Genomic DNA, 17,655 nt, shown 5'->3' with positions numbered 1-17,655 from the left:
CAGCCCTCATGCTTCATTGTTTTAAGAAAAGATACTTGGACATACCAGCACTTTTGGAGCCAGCTTTCTGCCCTGGATCAGGTTGGCAAATTCATCATAATAAAGTGCAGAGGCCTGAGGAGACTGCTCACTGCAGGAATGAACCAACTGTAGCAAGGAGGTCACCTGGAGCAGTCGAAGAGAAAGAATGGTCCAGCCCTTGGGCTGCCAATGCTTCCTAATTAAACACCATTCACCCCATTCAGTAGTAAGTTTTTCCCTTTCCGATTTCACTGGCAAAGCTCTTATCACCACCTCTCACCTGAGGTTTTTCCTAAGCCTCCTGACCAATCCATCTCTTTTGAATCTCATCTCTTTTCCAATCTATCAGACACATGAACCTGATTAATTTCTCTAAAGCGAAGCTTGGATTATGCCATTTCTATGCTAAGAAACCCTTAAGGACTACCTCTGTGTAAAAATTAAATCAAAATGTCTTGATTCACATTCAGAGCTCTCTGTTTTCTATCTTCAAACTAGCTTTATCTCCAACTCTCCAATTACACACTTACTTGTCCCTATGCTCCAGTCAATCTGCTACTCTCAAACATGACCCACCTTTTTTGCTCTCTAGGAATTTACAATTTAATTAGGAAGATTAGACAGATACAGAACTAAAATACAACCCAAGCCAGTGGATTCCAAAGGACAAAAGAGTGGTACAAATTACAAAAGCTATGAGTTCAGGAAAACATATTTTGAAAAAAGAAGGCTTCTTTCTGGCAAGGTGACAGTGACCAGAAGCAATTCCTCAGTTACTCATAAACATATCCAACTACACGACAAGAACTTACCTGTGTACACTGTTCACTGCTGAGGTCTCCTCTCCCTGGGGTCAAACTGGAAGATCCACTTCTAAAAACATTATTTTAGACTCATTTTTGTAATATTTTGTAACAACTGGCAATAAATTTAAGAATTGTGCCTTCCTTGGGATTGGGGTGGAGATAAAAGTGCATGAAAGCACAGACAAGTTTGTTTGTTTGTTTTTAAAATATTTTTTTATTTAGCTGCACCAGGTCTTTGATGCAGCATGCGGGATCTGGTTCCCTGACCAGGGATGGAAACCAGGCCCCCTACATTGGGAGCGTGAAGTCTTAACCACTGGACCACCAAGCAAGTCCCCAAGTATTTATTTAGACCATACAAAATGTGGATTAGAGCAAACAATGGTTATCTCAGATTTTTTTAAGGGTATATTAAATTAGTAAAAATCATAAGGGCAAGCACTCGGCATTGTTCTAACTATTTAATGCTCTCAACAACTCTATGAAGTAAATACTATTAATATCTTTATTTCACAGATGTGAGAATACAAAGGCACAGAGAGGTAAAGTAACTTACCGAAGATCATTCAACTAATAAATAACGGAGCCAGTATTTCACCCCAGGCAAGCAGTATGGCTCCAGAGAATGAACTTTTTTTTTTTTTTTTTTTTTTTTGGCGGTACGCGGGCCTCTCACTGCTGTGGCCTCTCCCGCCGCGGAGCACAGGCTCCAGGCGCGAAGGCTCAGCGGCCATGGCTCATGGGCCCAGCCGCTCCACGGCATGTGGGATACTCCCAGACTGGGGCACGAACCCACGTCCCCCGCATCGACAGGCGGACTCTCAACCACTGCGCCACCAGGGAAGCCCCAGAGAATGAACTTTTAACCAGTATACTATGCAGCCTCTACGGATTACTAATGCTGACTCTAAGGATGTTTCCTGAGGTCCCAGGAATTCATGACAAATCATTTCCAAGAAGCATGAACTAAATTCCAATCTCATTTTGCAATGGTAACAACTTATCAAGCCCCAAGCTTCTTTTAGGTGTTACAATTGTGGCATCAAAGTGCAAAGGAGGAAAAATGCACAGGAAGACATTATTTATATCAAACATGGTGTTCCGGACAGGAATAACACAGCAGTGGAGAAACCTGTATGGTCTAGTGCCCAGGATTGGAGCAGATGCAGAAGAATGCATCCCAGGGAGATCAGGGTTTCCCTTTTTTAGAAACATTTCTAGAACTTAATTTCTTAGCAATCCCTAGTTTTAAACCATCAGAATGTAATGACTGTGATCGCAATTCTGTAAAAATTACATGTAGTATATACAGTCAAGATTAGAAGGAACATGGGGGAATTCCCTGGTGGTCCAGTGATTAAGAATCCGTCTTCCAATGCAGGGGACAGGGTTCGATTCCTGGTTGGGGAACTAGGATCCCAAATGCCGCAGGGCAACTAAGCCCGTGCGCTCTAGAGCCCATGTGCTACAACCAGAGAGCCCACATGCTGCAACTACTGAGCACGCACACTCTGCAGACTGTGCACCACAACTAGACAGCCCGCACACTCTGTAGCCCACGCACCACAACTAGAGAGAGGCCCACGTGCCACAACGAAGAGTTCACGCACTGCAATGAAAGATCCCACGCGTTGCAACGAAAGATCCCACATGCTGCAACATGGAAAAGTGGCAACAAACATTTGCTCACTTCTCTTATTATGGTTTTAATGTCTTCTGTTACAATGATGTCTACACAATGTAACAATTTATTTTGTAAGACAGCAACTTGATTAATTGACCATGAGCCACAGAAATCAGAATTTCCATGCATACCTGTCTGCCGCTATGATGCCAGCCATAGTGACAGCACCAATAATACCAATGAGCTTGTACTTGAACATGGTGCTAGAGAGCTGTTTTCGTATCACCAGGTGCATGTCATCCTACAAGGAAACAATGATAAAGAGGAAGATGTTGGAATGGTACAGCAAAAGAGCCTACGAATATCAGAGCCAAAAAACCTAGAATAGCAAGGGTTCTATCATTTACTAACTGTGTGGTCTTTGGTGAGTCATTTAATCTTTCTGAGTCTCAATTATTTTCATCTATAAAATGGGAAAGGTTTTTCAAGGATCAGAGACAAATTACACAAAATTCAAAGAACGGGGCCCAACATATGGTAGACATTCAATAATAACAGCTATTATTGTTACCGTTGTGATAGTTGCTTGATATAGATAATGTGAATTATCATAATGTTGTTGGCTGATCAGGCAGAAGTAATCAAACAGAAAACAGTACTTAGGAATAAATTTAACCAAGGAGGCAAAAGACTTATACATTAAAAACTGCATAACATTGCTGAAAGAAATTAAAGAAGACCTAAATAAATGGAAAGATATCCCATGTTCATGGAAGACTGAACATTGTTAAGATGATAATATGCTCATTCAATGTAATCCTTATTAAAATACCAACGGCATTTTTTACAGAAATAGAAAAACCCATACTAAAATTCATATGGAATTTCAAGGGACCCCAAATAGCCAAAACTATCTTGAGGGACTTCCCTGGTGGTGCAGTGGTTAAGAATCCACCTGCCAATGCAGGGGACATGGGTTTGATCCCTGGTCTGGGAAGATTGCACATGCCATGGAGCAACTAAGCCCACGCACCACAACTACTGAGCCTGCGCTCTAGAGCCTGCAAGCCACAACTACTGAAGCCCACACACCTAGAGCCACAGTAAGAGAAGCCACTGCAGTGAGAAGCCTGCACACCACAACGAAGAGTAGCCCCTGCTCGCTGCAACTAGAGAAAGCTCGCACGCAGCAACAAAGACCCAACGCAGCCAAAAAATAAATTTAAAACATAGAATTTAAAAAAAAAATGTTGAAAAAGAACAAATTTGGAGGGCTCACACTTCCCAATTTCAAAAGTACTACAAAGTTACAGTAATCAAAAGAGTGTGCTACCGGCATAAGGACATACATTTAGACCAACAGATAGAATACACCCTAGAAATAAACTCTCACACATATGGTCAATTGATTGTCCACAAAGGTGCCCAGACCACTCAATGGAAAAAGAGTCTTTTCAACAAAAGGTACTAGAAAAAACTGGATACCCACACACACAAAAATGAAGTTGAGGGACTTCCCTGATGGTCCAGTGGGTAAGACTCTGGGTTCCCAATGCAGGGGGCCCAGGTTCGATCCCTGGTCAGGGAACTGGATCCCGTATGCATGCTGCAACTAGTAGTTTGTATGCCGAAACTAAGAGTTCTCATGCTGCAACTGAGAAGTCCTCATGCTGCAACTAAGAAGTCCACATGCCACAATGAGGATCCCGTATGCCACAACTAAGACCTGGCACAACCAAAATTAATTAATTAATTAATTAATTAATTAATGAAATAAAAACTGGTTTGTTTAAAAAAAAATGAAGTTGAACCCTCACCTTACACCATAGTTAAAAATTAACTCAAAGTGAGTCAATGATTTAAATTTAAGAGCTAAAACTAAAACTCTGAGAAGAAATCATAGGGGAGATTTTTCATGACTTCAAATTCAGCAATTTTTTAAAAGTATGACACCAAAAGCACCAGTAACAAAAGAAAAAAAATAGATTGGTTGGACTTCATCAAAACTACATCAAAGAACACTATCAAGACTAAAAGACAATCCACAGAACAAGAGGAAAAAATTTGCAAATCATATATCTGATAAGGGATTAATATCCAGAGTATATAAAGAACTCCTATACATCAACAACAACAAAAAATAATTCATTTAAAAAGTGAGCAAAGGACTTGAATAGACTTTTTCCAAAGAAGATATACAAGGACCAATAAGCACACAAGATGTTCAACATCATTAGTCATCTGGGAAATGGAAATCAAAACCACAATGAGATACCACTTTTCAAACAGTAGGATGGTTAAACATAAAAAATAGAAAATAAGTGTTGGTGAGGATGTGGAAAAATTGGAACCCTCAACTGTTCATGGGAATGTAAAATGGTACACCCTCTGTGGAAAACAGTTTGGTGGTTCCTCAAAATGTTAAAACACAGAATCATCACCTGACTCAGAAATTCCACTCCTAGGTATGTACCCAAGAGAAGTGAAAACAGGGACTCAAAGAGGTACTTGTACATCAATGTTCATAGCAGCATTATTCAAAATAGCCAAAAGATGGAAAAAAGCCAATATCCATCAATGGGTGAATGGATAAACTACTTGCAGTCTATAAATACAATGGAACACTATCAGCCATAAAAAGGAATAAAGTCCTGAGATATTCTACAACATGGAGGAACCGTGAACACATTATGCTAAGTGAAATAAGCCAGACACAAAAGGATAAATATTGTACGACTCTATTTAAATGAAGTACCTAGGTGATGCAAATTCATAGAAGTATATTAGAGGTTACCAGGGTGTAGAGAAAGGGAATGGGGGAGTTATTGCTTAATGGGGACAGAGTTTCTGCTTGGGATGATGAAAAAGTTCTGGAGATGGATAGTGGTAGTGGTTGCACAACATTAAGTCAATGTACTTAATGTCACTGAGTTGTACACTTAAAATTGGTTAAAATCGTAAAATTTATCTTACGTATATTTTACCACAATTAAAAAATAAAATAGGGCTTCCCTGGTGGCACAGTGGTTAAGAATCCACTTGCCAAGGCAGGGGACACGGGTTTGAGCCCTGGTCCAGGAAGATCCCACATGCCATGGAGCAACTAAGCCCGTGCGCCACAACTACTGAGCCCATGTGCCACAACTACTGAAGCCCGTGCGCCTAGAGCCCGTGCTCCACAACAAGAGAAGCCACTGCCCTGAGAAGCCCGCGCACTGCAACGAAGAGTAGCCCCCGCTTGCCACAACTAGAGAAAGCTGCATGCAGTAATGAAGACCCAACGCAGCCATAAATAAATAAATTAAAATAAAATAAAATAAAATAATGATGTACTTCTATTATTACTGACATGAAGAAATCGTCAAACTGTACTGCTAAATGAAACAAGCAAGACACAGAACAAGAGGGTAAGGTGTGGAATATAGGTATACAAGTAAATACAAATTTGTTAATTCTCAGAACATCTCAGAAAGCCATAAGCTAATAACAGCGATTGCCTTTAGAGCACCAGCTGCCTAGACGACTGAGAGGGAGGAGACATCTTTCACTACCTTTCTATACCTTCTGAATTTTATACCATGCGTGTGTATTACCCAGTCAATTAATTTTAGTTAAAAAAAAAAGTGCTGGTTGTTCAAAGTCACAGGCCAGTATGGATTACTGCCACAAGGTGGCACTAAAGATATAAAAGAGCTAGGAGTTATGATTCCAACCTAATCTTTAGTTCCTTTGCCTGGCTTTTTCAGTGAATGATGCCCACAAATGAGAGCAGGCCCAGATGGAGTTCACATTAGATGGAGATGTTCCTTAGGGAACAAGGGAATTCCCTGTGTCCCCGTGGCACTCAGTATAGTACTTGAGTGGCTTTTCTTACTCAGTTTCATAATTAGCTGATTACAGACTCATTTTCACCCTAACAGACTAAGCTCCTTGAGGGCAGAAGGTCTAATATATACCTATCATCTCAGTGCTTGGGACACAGTAGACACCTAATGTTTGTAGTAAGAAAAGAATAAACAAATGCTAGGACTACAGCTATGTACTCTATTTCTACCACTACACAGGCTGCAGTAATTTTGTTCAGCAAATTTCAATTGAAGAGGTTTAAAAGATTCTTTCTCAACACACTGCCTCTTACCTGGATGTGACTGCTGGCCTCATGCTGTGTGCTAAATGCCAGTGTGCTGAGAATATAGAAGAGTTTTCGTATTTGCTGGGGTGACATATTATCCAGATAGTCTAGAATGCCCTGGGAGAAAAAAATGCCAATGATGAGATTAGCAAGTAACATTTTTTCCCTTTAAATAAAAAAATTAAAATCCTCATAAGAGGCACACACAGATAGCCAGGCATCTGTTCCACAAAAGCTTCAGTTCTCTACAACTATACTCAGAGCCCAAAGGGTTGATGTTCTGCTTAGTCATGCTAACATACCTCCTCCTAGTTCCCCTCTTTTTTTTTTTTTTTTTTTTGCAGTACACGGGCCTCTCACTGTTGTGGCCTCTCCCGTTGCGGAGCACAGGCTCTGGAGGCGCAGGCTCAGCGGCTATGGCTCACAGGCCCAGCCACTCCACAGCATGTGGGATCTTCCCGGACCAGGGCACGAACCCATGTCCCCTGCATCGGCAGGCGGACTCTCAACCACTGCGCCACCAGGGAAGCACCTCCCCCTATTCTTTTTCTCCACACTTCCCTTTTTCCTAGTGAAAACAGTATTTTGCCAAAAGTTATGTCTCTGACCTTATTTCTCAGCTTCTACTCCATGAATAACTTATTCATCCTCTAGAGATACGGAAAGAGTCACAGGGGAACTACTTATTTTTTGACCTTGGGCAAAGCCTCAGTTTTCTCATCTGTAAAATGGGGATAACAGGGCCTACACAGTTATCTTTCAAAGCCCAGACTTGATTATGTCAAACCCTCATTAAAAACCTGTAACAAGGGACTTCCCTGGTGGGGCAGTGGTTAAGAATTTGCCTGCCAAAGCAGGGGACACGGGTTCGATCCCTGGTCCGGGAAGATGCCGCAGAGCAACTAAGCCCGTGCGCCACAGCTACTGAGCCTGCGCTCTAGAGCCCATGAGCCACAACTACTGAAGCCCGCACACCTAGAGCCCGTGCTCCACAGCAAGAGAAGCCACCACAATGAGAAGCCCACACACAGCAATGAAGAGTAGAGAAAGCCCACGTGCAGCAACGAAGACCCAACGCACTAAAAATAAATAAATGAATTAAAAAAAAACAAAACTTGTAACAAGCTCCCTCTTGTCCATAAAATAAAGTTGCAACTCTTTAGCATAGTATTTAAGATCCTTCATAATCTGGCCCTGTCCTATGTCCTCACCTCCCGCGACCGCTCACCTTATCCTATCCGCCAACCATGCTAATCTACCTGTCATCCCTCAGGCACACCATGGACGTGGGTAGTGCCAATTTGCTTCTGCTCAAACTGTTCTCTGCCTAGATGTACTTCCCTTACTTTTTCTTGTCAAATCTCTATCCTTCAAGAATCACTCCAATGTTATCTCTTCTTTGAAGACTTCTCCGGTTAATTATTCCTGCTCTGGTATATCTACAGCACGTTATTAGAGAATTCATCATGTATTTTTAGTGACTTACTTATGTGTCTTACTTTCTATCATCAAAGGCAAAGACTAACTTTTATAGCCACAGCACCCAGAATAGAGCCTGGCACATGGTTAGGTAAAAACAAGTATTCAGGCGACTTCCCTGGTGGCGCAGTGGTTGAGAGTCCGCCTGCCGATGCAGGGGACACGGGTTCGTGCCCCGGTCCGGGAAGATCCCACATGCTGCGGAGCGGCTGGGCCCGTGAGCCATGGCCGCTGAGCCTGTGCGTCCGGAGCCTGTGCTCCGCAATGGGAGAGGCCACAGCAGTGAGAGGCCAGCGTACCGCAAAAAAACCCAAAAAAAACCCCCCAAAAAAACAAGTATTCATTGAATGAATTAATACAAAGATAGATGAGTTATTTTTTCTATTATTTGCCCCATCACTCTCACCTCCATTATCACCTGCTTCTACCAATCACAGTGCTCAATATCTAGAGTACAAAATAAATTGCTGTTAACTAACATAGATATCAGGTACCTCTCAAATATATGCAAGAAAGAAAAATGATTCAGTATGTCAATGGTAGGACTAGTTACCTTCACAAAGACAGCATTCAGCCTCATAGCAGATGGGTTTAGAACTACCAACTCTAGGAGGACATCCAATGCAGTATCAACTTCAGCTTCGTTCCCACTGCAGATATGGGTCACTAGGGCACCAATCACTTCCTATACAGAGAAGAGTAAACAGTGTGAAGCTAAAATATGGTATGGTCATCTAAAAGAGGTTCATGCCAGAGCCCATTCCAATCTAAAAGAGGTTCATGCCAGAGGCCATTCCAATCTCAACTTGGTTAAAATCCCAACCCACCCAATCCCATCGTCTAATTCTATTAACTAGTTTTCATTAATGTTAGATTCAGGAGGTTTAGGATTATGTCACTCTGACAACACTACCATCCAGTCTTCATTTATTTCCCATAATTTACCAGTGAGCACTGTCTAAATAAACCCTCCTGATTTTGCTCCCTGGCATAGTCTTTTTCTTTTCCTTTTTCTCATATGGGTTAAATATTACCCATTCAGTTATGGTTGTACTTAATCTATTGAAATTTACTGAAAAGGTGGCACTCAAGGAGCTAAAGGTTTTTACGAGTTAGACTTGTATGTTTCAAGTAAACATGGGTCATGATGTTGTCTCTAAGACATTAAGACGATTCCCCCCAAAAGTTTTAGATGTCATTCTCCTTTCCTTTATACTGCTGCTCCAGGGCCTCCCTGGTGGCGCAAGTGGTTGAGAGTCCGCCTGCCGATGCAGGGGATACGGGTTCGTGCCCCGGTCTGGGAGGATCCCATATGCCGCGGAGCGGCTGGGCCCGTGAGCCGTGGCCGCTGGGCCTGCGCGTCCGGAGCCTGTGCTCCGCAACGGGGGAGGCCACAACAGTGAGAGGCCCGCATACCGCAAAATAAATAAATAAATAAATAAATATACTGCTGCTCCACACTGAGTCACATGGTTTTCTCAAGTGCAGTACCTATCTCATGCCAGCTGAGTCTATAGCTCTGTTTTTTTTTTGTTGTTGTTTTTTTGCAGTATGTGGGCCTCTCACTGTTGTGGCCTCTCCCGTTGCAGAGCACAGGCTCCGGATGCGCAGGCTCAATGGCCATGGCTCACGGGCCCAGCTGCTCTGCGGCATGTGGGATCTTCCCGGACCGGGTCATGAACCCATGTCCCCTGCATCGGCAGGCGGACTCTCAACCACTGCGCCACCAGGGAAGCCCCTATAGCTCTGTTTTAAATTTTAAAAATTTTGCCTTCATTTTTAAAAGTTCCATTCAAATGTGCTTTAATGTTGTTAATAAAGGTATAGCATACATAAACAATACAAAATAAGACACTTTGTTCTTTGTTTTTATAATCACTTTCCATAAGTACAGCCCTCCCTGACTGGATATGTGCTACTAAATATGGTGTCCCGTGTTCATGGGAACAGGGTTAGGCCCTCAGGCATTTCTCCTTCATTTCTTTTCCACCACACTTTTTTCTAGAGAACAACTCCAGGATCAACTGGCAGTTGATTATTTAGAGCTAAGTTTAAAACTGCCATTACTGTACTGTGAAAATTACACGATAATCCCAGCCCTTTAAGCCAATGTTTGTTTGAAGCAGACTGGAGCTGGACCTTATTTTAGACTCAGAGAATTTTAAAGCTCAAAACACAGAGTTAGATCCTCAAGTCCAATCTCATTTTGAGACTAGGACTAGAATTAAGTTTTCCCAACTCCCAGTTCAGAGTTCTTTCTCCTTCAATGCCTTCCAAACAAGAAGAAATAAAAACATCAGATCACATGCAAGTCACCTGGAATTGCATTTCTTTCCTTTTCCCTGTTCCCTCCTTCCCAAAATAAACATTTCAACATACCTGCTGGCAGTAAGTGTCAAAAAAGTTAAATGCATATTTGTATAGGAGACTGCCAAACAAAATTATGCTCTGGTCTAGGGAGTGCAACAAACTCTGCGCCAGTGACAAAATGGATGGACAAACATCCTTAAGAACCTTGAGGAGGGAAGAGTAGAGAGAAATGAAGCTGTGGGAGAAACTTAGTTATCACAGCATCTAGAGTTGCTATTGCTAACCCTACTAAGATGTCAGAGTTCTCCCCAATTCTCATTTTAACTTAAGGAACCTTAATCTTTGTTTTACTCAGAATAATCCTTCACCATTCTGAGTTTCTCTCAGGATCAGTGAGATTCAACATACGGGTAAGAATTGACCTGTAAGCTCAAGGAAGTTAAACCACAAGCCTAATAGCTGGTAATCTGTTCCTATCTGCCCAGTTCGGAACTAGAATCCAGATCTCCTAAATCCCAATTTCCTCACTTAATCATACTGCCACATGGGGATATAGCAGGTCTCCTCTGCCTTGGTTATGATTTGAAATCAGTCTATAAGGTTCAATGCTAACTAATCTGATTTCTTTTAAAGAACATCAAGAGGGGAACTGATCATGTCCTACCAAGAAGGTAGTAGGTGGACATTAATGGAACCAGAATAAATAATCAGTTATTAAGTCCAGTTTCTTTACTGATATCATCACAATTAAAAAAAAATCTTAAATTAAGCACTGAAATGGATATATAATGCTTTACTCAGGAAAATGCAATAAAAATTATATATGGTTTCTGCCCTATGCAAAATTATAGGCCAAAACATGTATCATAGCAGAAATAAGCACAGAAAGAACTGTAAGATAAAATAATACAAACTTTAAATCCATTCCTAAATATAAAGTCTATTTACGTATGTATGTATGTACGTATTTATGGCTGCATTGGGTCTTTGTTGCTGCGCACAGGCTTTCTCTAGTTGCAGCAAGTGGAGGCTACTCTTTGTTGTGGTGTGCAGGCTTCTCATTGCGGTGGCTTCTCTCGTTGTGGAGCTCGGGCTCTAGGTGCGAGGGTTTCAGTAGCTGTGGCTTGCTGGTTCTAGAGCACAGGCTCCGTAGTTGTGGCGCACGGGCTTGGTTGCTCTGTGGCATGTGGGATCTTCCCGGACCTGGGCTCGAACCCGTGTCCCCTGCATCGCCAAGTGGATCCTTAACCACTAAGCCACTAGGGAAGCCCATAAATATAAAGTCTTAAGACGCAGCTACATATTCTCATTAGTTCCTAAGTCAGGTCCTAAACCTCTGGTTCACCCAGTTTTCTAAGAAGGTATATACACTATTAATATCCTGAATATTCACCTGGAAAACACCATTCCTAGATTATAGAATTCCAATTCAAATGGTTTATATTTCAATAGGAATGATCATCTCAGGGTCATAGTGTTGAATGGCTAAATAGTGATGGTTCAACAGATACAAAATTATGTCTCTATTAGCATTCCTCTGATCCTGTTATACTCAGGGGTTTTTAGAAACCACTTAAAACAGGATACAGAAGGCAAGTTTATCAAGGTTGCAGATCATAGAGAGCTAGACAATTAAAATGATTAACATAAAATTAAGATTCAAAAGTCTCAATGGGATTGAACAATGGGCTGAAACTAAGATGACATTTTATAAGGGAGCTGTAAAGTTTTCTATTCTAGGTTAAAAATAAAGTTATGTAAGTATGTCAGTAGAAGACCTGAATTGCAATATTTCCTATAAAAAAAGAATGTGGGGTTTGAGTCTAGTAAGTTCAACATAAACCAATTTTGTGATTTTTGCTAAAAAGATGAAAACCGATCTTAGTTTGATTTGATTAACATCATAATGTCTCAATCAAGGTAAGTAATAATCCTACTATGTTTTGAAATATACTGAGCTCCCTGCCAAACATCTACACCCAGCAAAGCTGGTGATGCCATCATTCCCACACTGGGTAGGAAAGGTTAAAACGACCTCTCTAAAATTTTAAGACTAATGCTGTCTGATTCTCTGGCACTTACCAAGTAATGAATATGGAATGTACTCTGTAGCAGCTGTTCTTGAAAGCAGCCTGATCGAATCTTATTTCTTAGCACCCTCTCAATGTACTTCTTTGTCTGAGTGTTGGTGCTATAGATGATGAAAAGCATTGCCAGGTCAAGAATCTGTTGTCAATAAATATGCAACAATACGAAAACAGTTTAATAAATCAGTACATTTACTACAACAAAACAGCAGCTTTCAACTTTTTCCCATTAAAACAAAGAATACTCATTTACTCAACATACTCTCATGGGAGTACCTATGTTTTCATAAAACCCAGAAATATTTTTCAGAGAAATAAAGTGTCACAACTATTAACCACTGGTAACTTTTAAAAAAATATTGGAATACAAGCAAAAGTAGTATTATCACAGAAATAACTTTGAATAGCTTCACATTTATTATGGAAAAAAAGATTAAGTCACTTGCCAACTTCACTATACATTTTCATTATTATTAGGAAAATTACTTTGTGACAAGTTGGAGAGTCCGTAAATGTCTGTCAATATGAAAAAGGTTATATAAATTATGATGGTCATTTTCATCACATTATATGGCCATTAAAAATGAGATAGGGGACTTCCCTGCTGGTGCAGTGGTTAAGAATCAGCCTGCCAATGCAGGGGACACAGGTTTGAGCCCTGGTCTGGGAAGATCCCACATGCTGCAGAGCAACTAAGCCCATGCACCACAACTACTGAAGCCCACGTGCCTAGAACCTATGCTCCGCAACAAGAGAAGCCAATGCAATGAGAAGCCCACGCACCACAACAAAGACCCATCGCAGGCAAAAATCAATAGATAAATAAATAAATAAATAAATTTATTTGTTTATTAAAAAGAGAGAGAGAGAGAGAGAGATAGGCTAGAGACTTCCACGGTGGTCCAGCAGTTAAGACTCCATGCTTCCAATGCTGGGGGTGCAGGTTCGACCACTGGTAAGGAAACAGATCTCACATGCCGTGTGGTGTGCCCCCCAAAAATATTTTTTTGCATAAAAAAATATTTTTAAAAATGAGATAGGCTATATTTTTTGACAGACATTCACAACATATTGTGAAGCAAAAGAAAGCAACCTGCAATAATCATAGTAATTCTATTTTTGTAAAAACAATATACAAGTACAAATATGTATAAGAGTGAGTGTGCCTGCACTTGCACACACATACAACTTCCAGGAAAAAATCTGGAAGAATGATTACCCATGAAGAGTGGCACAGAGAGCGGAGGTAAACTTTATTTTACACGTATTTAGATTACTTGTGGGTTTTTTTTCTCCCCAATTAGCTTGTATTACCTATGTTTAAAAAAAAAAAAAAAGAGGGACTTCCCTGGTTGTCCAGTGGTTAAGAATCTGCCGTCCAATGCAGGGGATGCAGGTTCGATCTGTGGTCGGGGAACTAAGATCCCATATGCCACAGGGCAACTAAGCCCATGTGCTGCCAAGTACTGAGCCTAATGCGCTCTAGAGCCCATGTGCCACAACTACTGAGCCTGCACACCACAACTAGAGAGATCAAGGGCTGCAACTACTGAGCCTGTGTGCCAAAACTAGAGAGAAGACTGCACGACGCAACAAAAGATCCCGCATGCTGCAACTAAGACCTGACATAGCCAAATAAATAAATAAAGAGTTACAGCTGCCAAGTAACAGAAAAATATTTTTTTTAAAAAGAGAGATGGGCTTCCCTGGTGGCGCAGTGGTTGAGAGTCCACCTGCCGATGCAGGGGACATGGGTTCGTGCCCCGGTCCGGGAAGATCCCACGTGCCGCGGAGCGGCTAGGCCCGTGGGCCATGGCCGCTGAGCCTGCGTGTCTGGAGCCTGTGCTCCACAACGGGAGAGGCCACAACAGTGAGAGGCCCGCGTACCACAAAAAAAAAAAAAAAGAAAAAAGAAAAGAGAGAGAGAGACAGAGAAGTTAAAAAGTCAAGCGGGACAAAAAAGAAAAACACAAATTACTTGGAACTCACACAACTCAAAAGCAAAAAAACAAACAATCCAATTAAAAGATGTACAGGGAATCTGAATAGAAATTTTTCCAAAGAAGACATACAGATAGCCAACCTCCATGTAATGATGTTCAACATCACTAATCATCAGGGAAACGCAAATCAAAACCACAATGAAATACCACTTTGCACCTGTTAGAACGGCTATCATCAAAAGGACAAAAAATAACACATGTTGGCAAGGATGCAGAGAAGAGGGAATCCTTGTGCACTGTTGGTGGAAATGTATATTGATGCAACCACTATGGAAAACGTTACGGTGGTTCCTCAAAAAAATAAAAATAGAACTACTATAGATCCAGCAATTCCACTTCTGGCTACGTATCTGAAGAAAACAAAAAACACTAATTTGCAAAGATATCTGCACCCCATGTTCATTAGAGCATTATTTACAATAGACAAGACATGGAAACAAGCCAAGTGTCCATTGATGGAATGGATAAAGAAAATGTGATATAAACACACACACTCTCTCTAGAATATTATTCAACCATAAAAAGAACAAATCTTGCTATTGGCAACAACATGGATGAACCCTGAAGGCATTATGTTAAGTGAAATAAGTCAGACAGAGAAAGACAAATAGTATATGATTTCAATTATATGTGGAATCTAAAAAATAAAACAAAAATTAACTCACAAATACAGAGAACAGAATGGTGGTTGCCAGAGGTAGGGGTAGGGAGTTGGCAGGGAGTTGGTAAAGGGGGCCAAAAGGTACAAATTTCAGTTATAAAATAAATAGGTCATGGGGGTGTAATGTACAACATGGTGAATATAGTTAATAATACTGTATTGCACATTTGAAAGTTACTAAGAGAGTAGACCTTAAAAGTTCTCATCACAAGTAAAAAAAAATGGTAGCTACGTATGGTGATGGACATTAATGACTTATTGTGGTGATCATTTTGCAATATATACAAGTAACAGATCATTACACTGTACACCTGAAACTAATATAAAATGTCAATTATATCTCAATTAATGAGAAAAGATTTTAATAAATGTTAGATGTTCTAATTAATAAAAGCAAAAACAATAAATTACTTGAGACATCCCTTCACTGAAGGCCCAACACAGACACCAAAATTCTGACAGATTATAGCAGGACAGAATACAGTTATTAAAAATGACAATAAAAGGACTGCCCTGGGCTTCCCTGGTGGCGCAGTGGTTGACAGTCCGCCTGCTGATGCAGGGGACACGGGTTTGTGCCCCGGTCCGGGAAGATCCCACATGCCGCGGAGCGGCTGGGCCTGTGAGCCATGGCCGCTGAGCCTGTGCTCCGCAACGGGAGAGGCCACAACAGTGAGAGGCCCGTGTACTGCAAAAAAAAAAAAAAAAAATTTAAAAAAAAATAAAATATAAGGACTGCCCTGGCAGTCCAGTGGTTAAGACTCCATGCTGCCAATCCAGGGGCATGGGCTCAATCCCTGGTTGGGGAAGATCCTGCATGTGGCATGGTGTGGCCGAAAAAAAAAAAAAAGACAATAAATACAATGCAGAAGCATGCAAAATGTTTATGACACAATGTGAAGAGGAAAAAAATGAGAATACAAAATTATATTTATACAATGATCAGAAATCTGTAAAAATAGCTATGCAGGAGGTCAAGGGTTATGCAATAATAAAACCATTGTCTTGGATATTTTGATTCCCTACCCACCCTCAACCTGGCAACCACAAAAAATTATTGAGTTTTTCATTGTTTTATTCAGTATCACAGGAGCTTTTAAAATAGTCATCCAACAACTGGATAATCCAACTAACAAAACTCTACAAAACAAGAGATTCCAACTAAAGAAAATCCTTAAAGGGAACCAATCAGTACACAAGAAATTCAATCATCTGTCTTCTTTTTTTTTTTTTTTTCTTTTTGCGGTATGCGGGCCTCTCACTGTTGTGGCCTCTCCCGTTGCGGAGCACAGGCTCCGGATGCGCAGGCCCAGCGGCCATGGCTCACGGGGCCAGCCGCTCCGCGGCATATGGGATCCTCCCAGACCGGGGCACGAACCCGTATCCCCTGCATCGGCAGGCGGACTCTTAACCACTGCGCCACCAGGGAGGCCCAAAGTGTCTTCTTGACTGAAGTATCTCCAGATTTAAGACAGATTCAGTACCACTGCCCTGAGAGCAGATGGACTATTTGATTCAGTTCTGTCAGGTAAAGGAAAGTGAAACATGAAATGCCACTATCTTGACAATTCCATGTGGTGGGAGGAAGGGCAATCAGACAGACAGAGGGGCCTGAATACCTAACTCATGACCCAGGCGACTCTAGTCCTCACCTCCTCATGGGAGGGGGACCCAGCTTCTTTGACTGCAACTCACTATGCCTGTTTGGAATGTTACTATTTCCCCTTATGGATATTTTATTTCATTTTATTGCCAGAATAAAGACCATCTGGCAAGTCACCCCTTCAGATTATCTTCCTCAGGCAGCTAAGGTTTATTAGAGCAGCTACAAAAGTCACAGAAGGGATGACTGGAAGGAGCCAGAGAAAACAGCAGGAAGGAAAGCCAGCCAATATCACTAATTTTACATCTGCAATACTTAAAATTCATAGTACATGAACATTACCTTGTGTTCCGACACTGAGGTGGTGTTTTCAATTGCCTGGAAAAACAAGGGTTACAAAAATATTACAACACATAAGAACATTCTTCGCCTTATTCAGCATGCTCTGTTCTCTTATCTGAGAACCAATCTGCCCATCTGGCAACCATCATCTATTATTTCTACTTGACTGACTTTTAAGACTTTTATTTCAACCTACCTTTACTTACATATCTGTCACTAATTGCCACCCATTTCTTCCTCAGTGTTTAAAGATCTCACTCACCTTAATCCAAGCTTCTGAAATGATTTTCTCATATCTAACAGCTGACTTTATTACTTCAAAGAGAAGAATAACACAGTCTTGACTGCTGTTTTCTTGATTTCTTGAAGAACTACAAGTAGCAGAGGGAAAAAAAAATCATTCTTCCACTTATCACAGAGGAACCTGTAAGATCTGGGTTCCTGCTTACTAGCCACATGCCTTAAAACAAGTCACAACTTCATGTGTACAATGGCTAGTAAAATTGTACTGCAGTCTATCTGGAATTGATCTGCAGAGCAAAGGGAGTACACACACACACACACACAGATACTTATACATAGAAATA

The 17,655-nt window shown here is 41.1% G+C and overlaps 1 protein-coding gene across 4 annotated transcripts in view; it reads right to left on the bottom strand.

Moving 5' to 3' along the window:
- Positions 1 to 17,655, bottom strand: part of FANCD2 (FA complementation group D2) — a 58,949-nt gene that overhangs the window by 25,536 nt on the left and 15,758 nt on the right. For 3 of the 4 annotated variants that reach the window (XM_060109078.1, XM_060109079.1, XM_060109081.1), the window contains 9 exons: positions 17,331 to 17,439; positions 17,069 to 17,104; positions 12,455 to 12,598; positions 10,442 to 10,576; positions 8,616 to 8,747; positions 6,590 to 6,700; positions 2,643 to 2,752; positions 834 to 894; positions 46 to 165 (listed from right to left, as the gene is read on the bottom strand). In XM_060109078.1, the coding sequence (XP_059965061.1) occupies positions 46 to 165; positions 834 to 894; positions 2,643 to 2,752; positions 6,590 to 6,700; positions 8,616 to 8,747; positions 10,442 to 10,576; positions 12,455 to 12,598; positions 17,069 to 17,104; positions 17,331 to 17,439 (958 nt within the window). The remainder of the gene's footprint in view (positions 1 to 45; positions 166 to 833; positions 895 to 2,642; positions 2,753 to 6,589; positions 6,701 to 8,615; positions 8,748 to 10,441; positions 10,577 to 12,454; positions 12,599 to 17,068; positions 17,105 to 17,330; positions 17,440 to 17,655) is intronic. The other variant, XM_060109080.1, reaches the window with a different exon arrangement.

This window comes from Mesoplodon densirostris, chromosome 10 (genome assembly GCF_025265405.1).
Source record: "Mesoplodon densirostris isolate mMesDen1 chromosome 10, mMesDen1 primary haplotype, whole genome shotgun sequence".
Classification (NCBI taxonomy): Eukaryota; Metazoa; Chordata; class Mammalia; order Artiodactyla; family Ziphiidae; genus Mesoplodon; species Mesoplodon densirostris.
The sequence above is the reverse complement of the archived record's forward strand: the minus strand, read 5'-3'. Positions and strand labels throughout refer to the sequence as shown.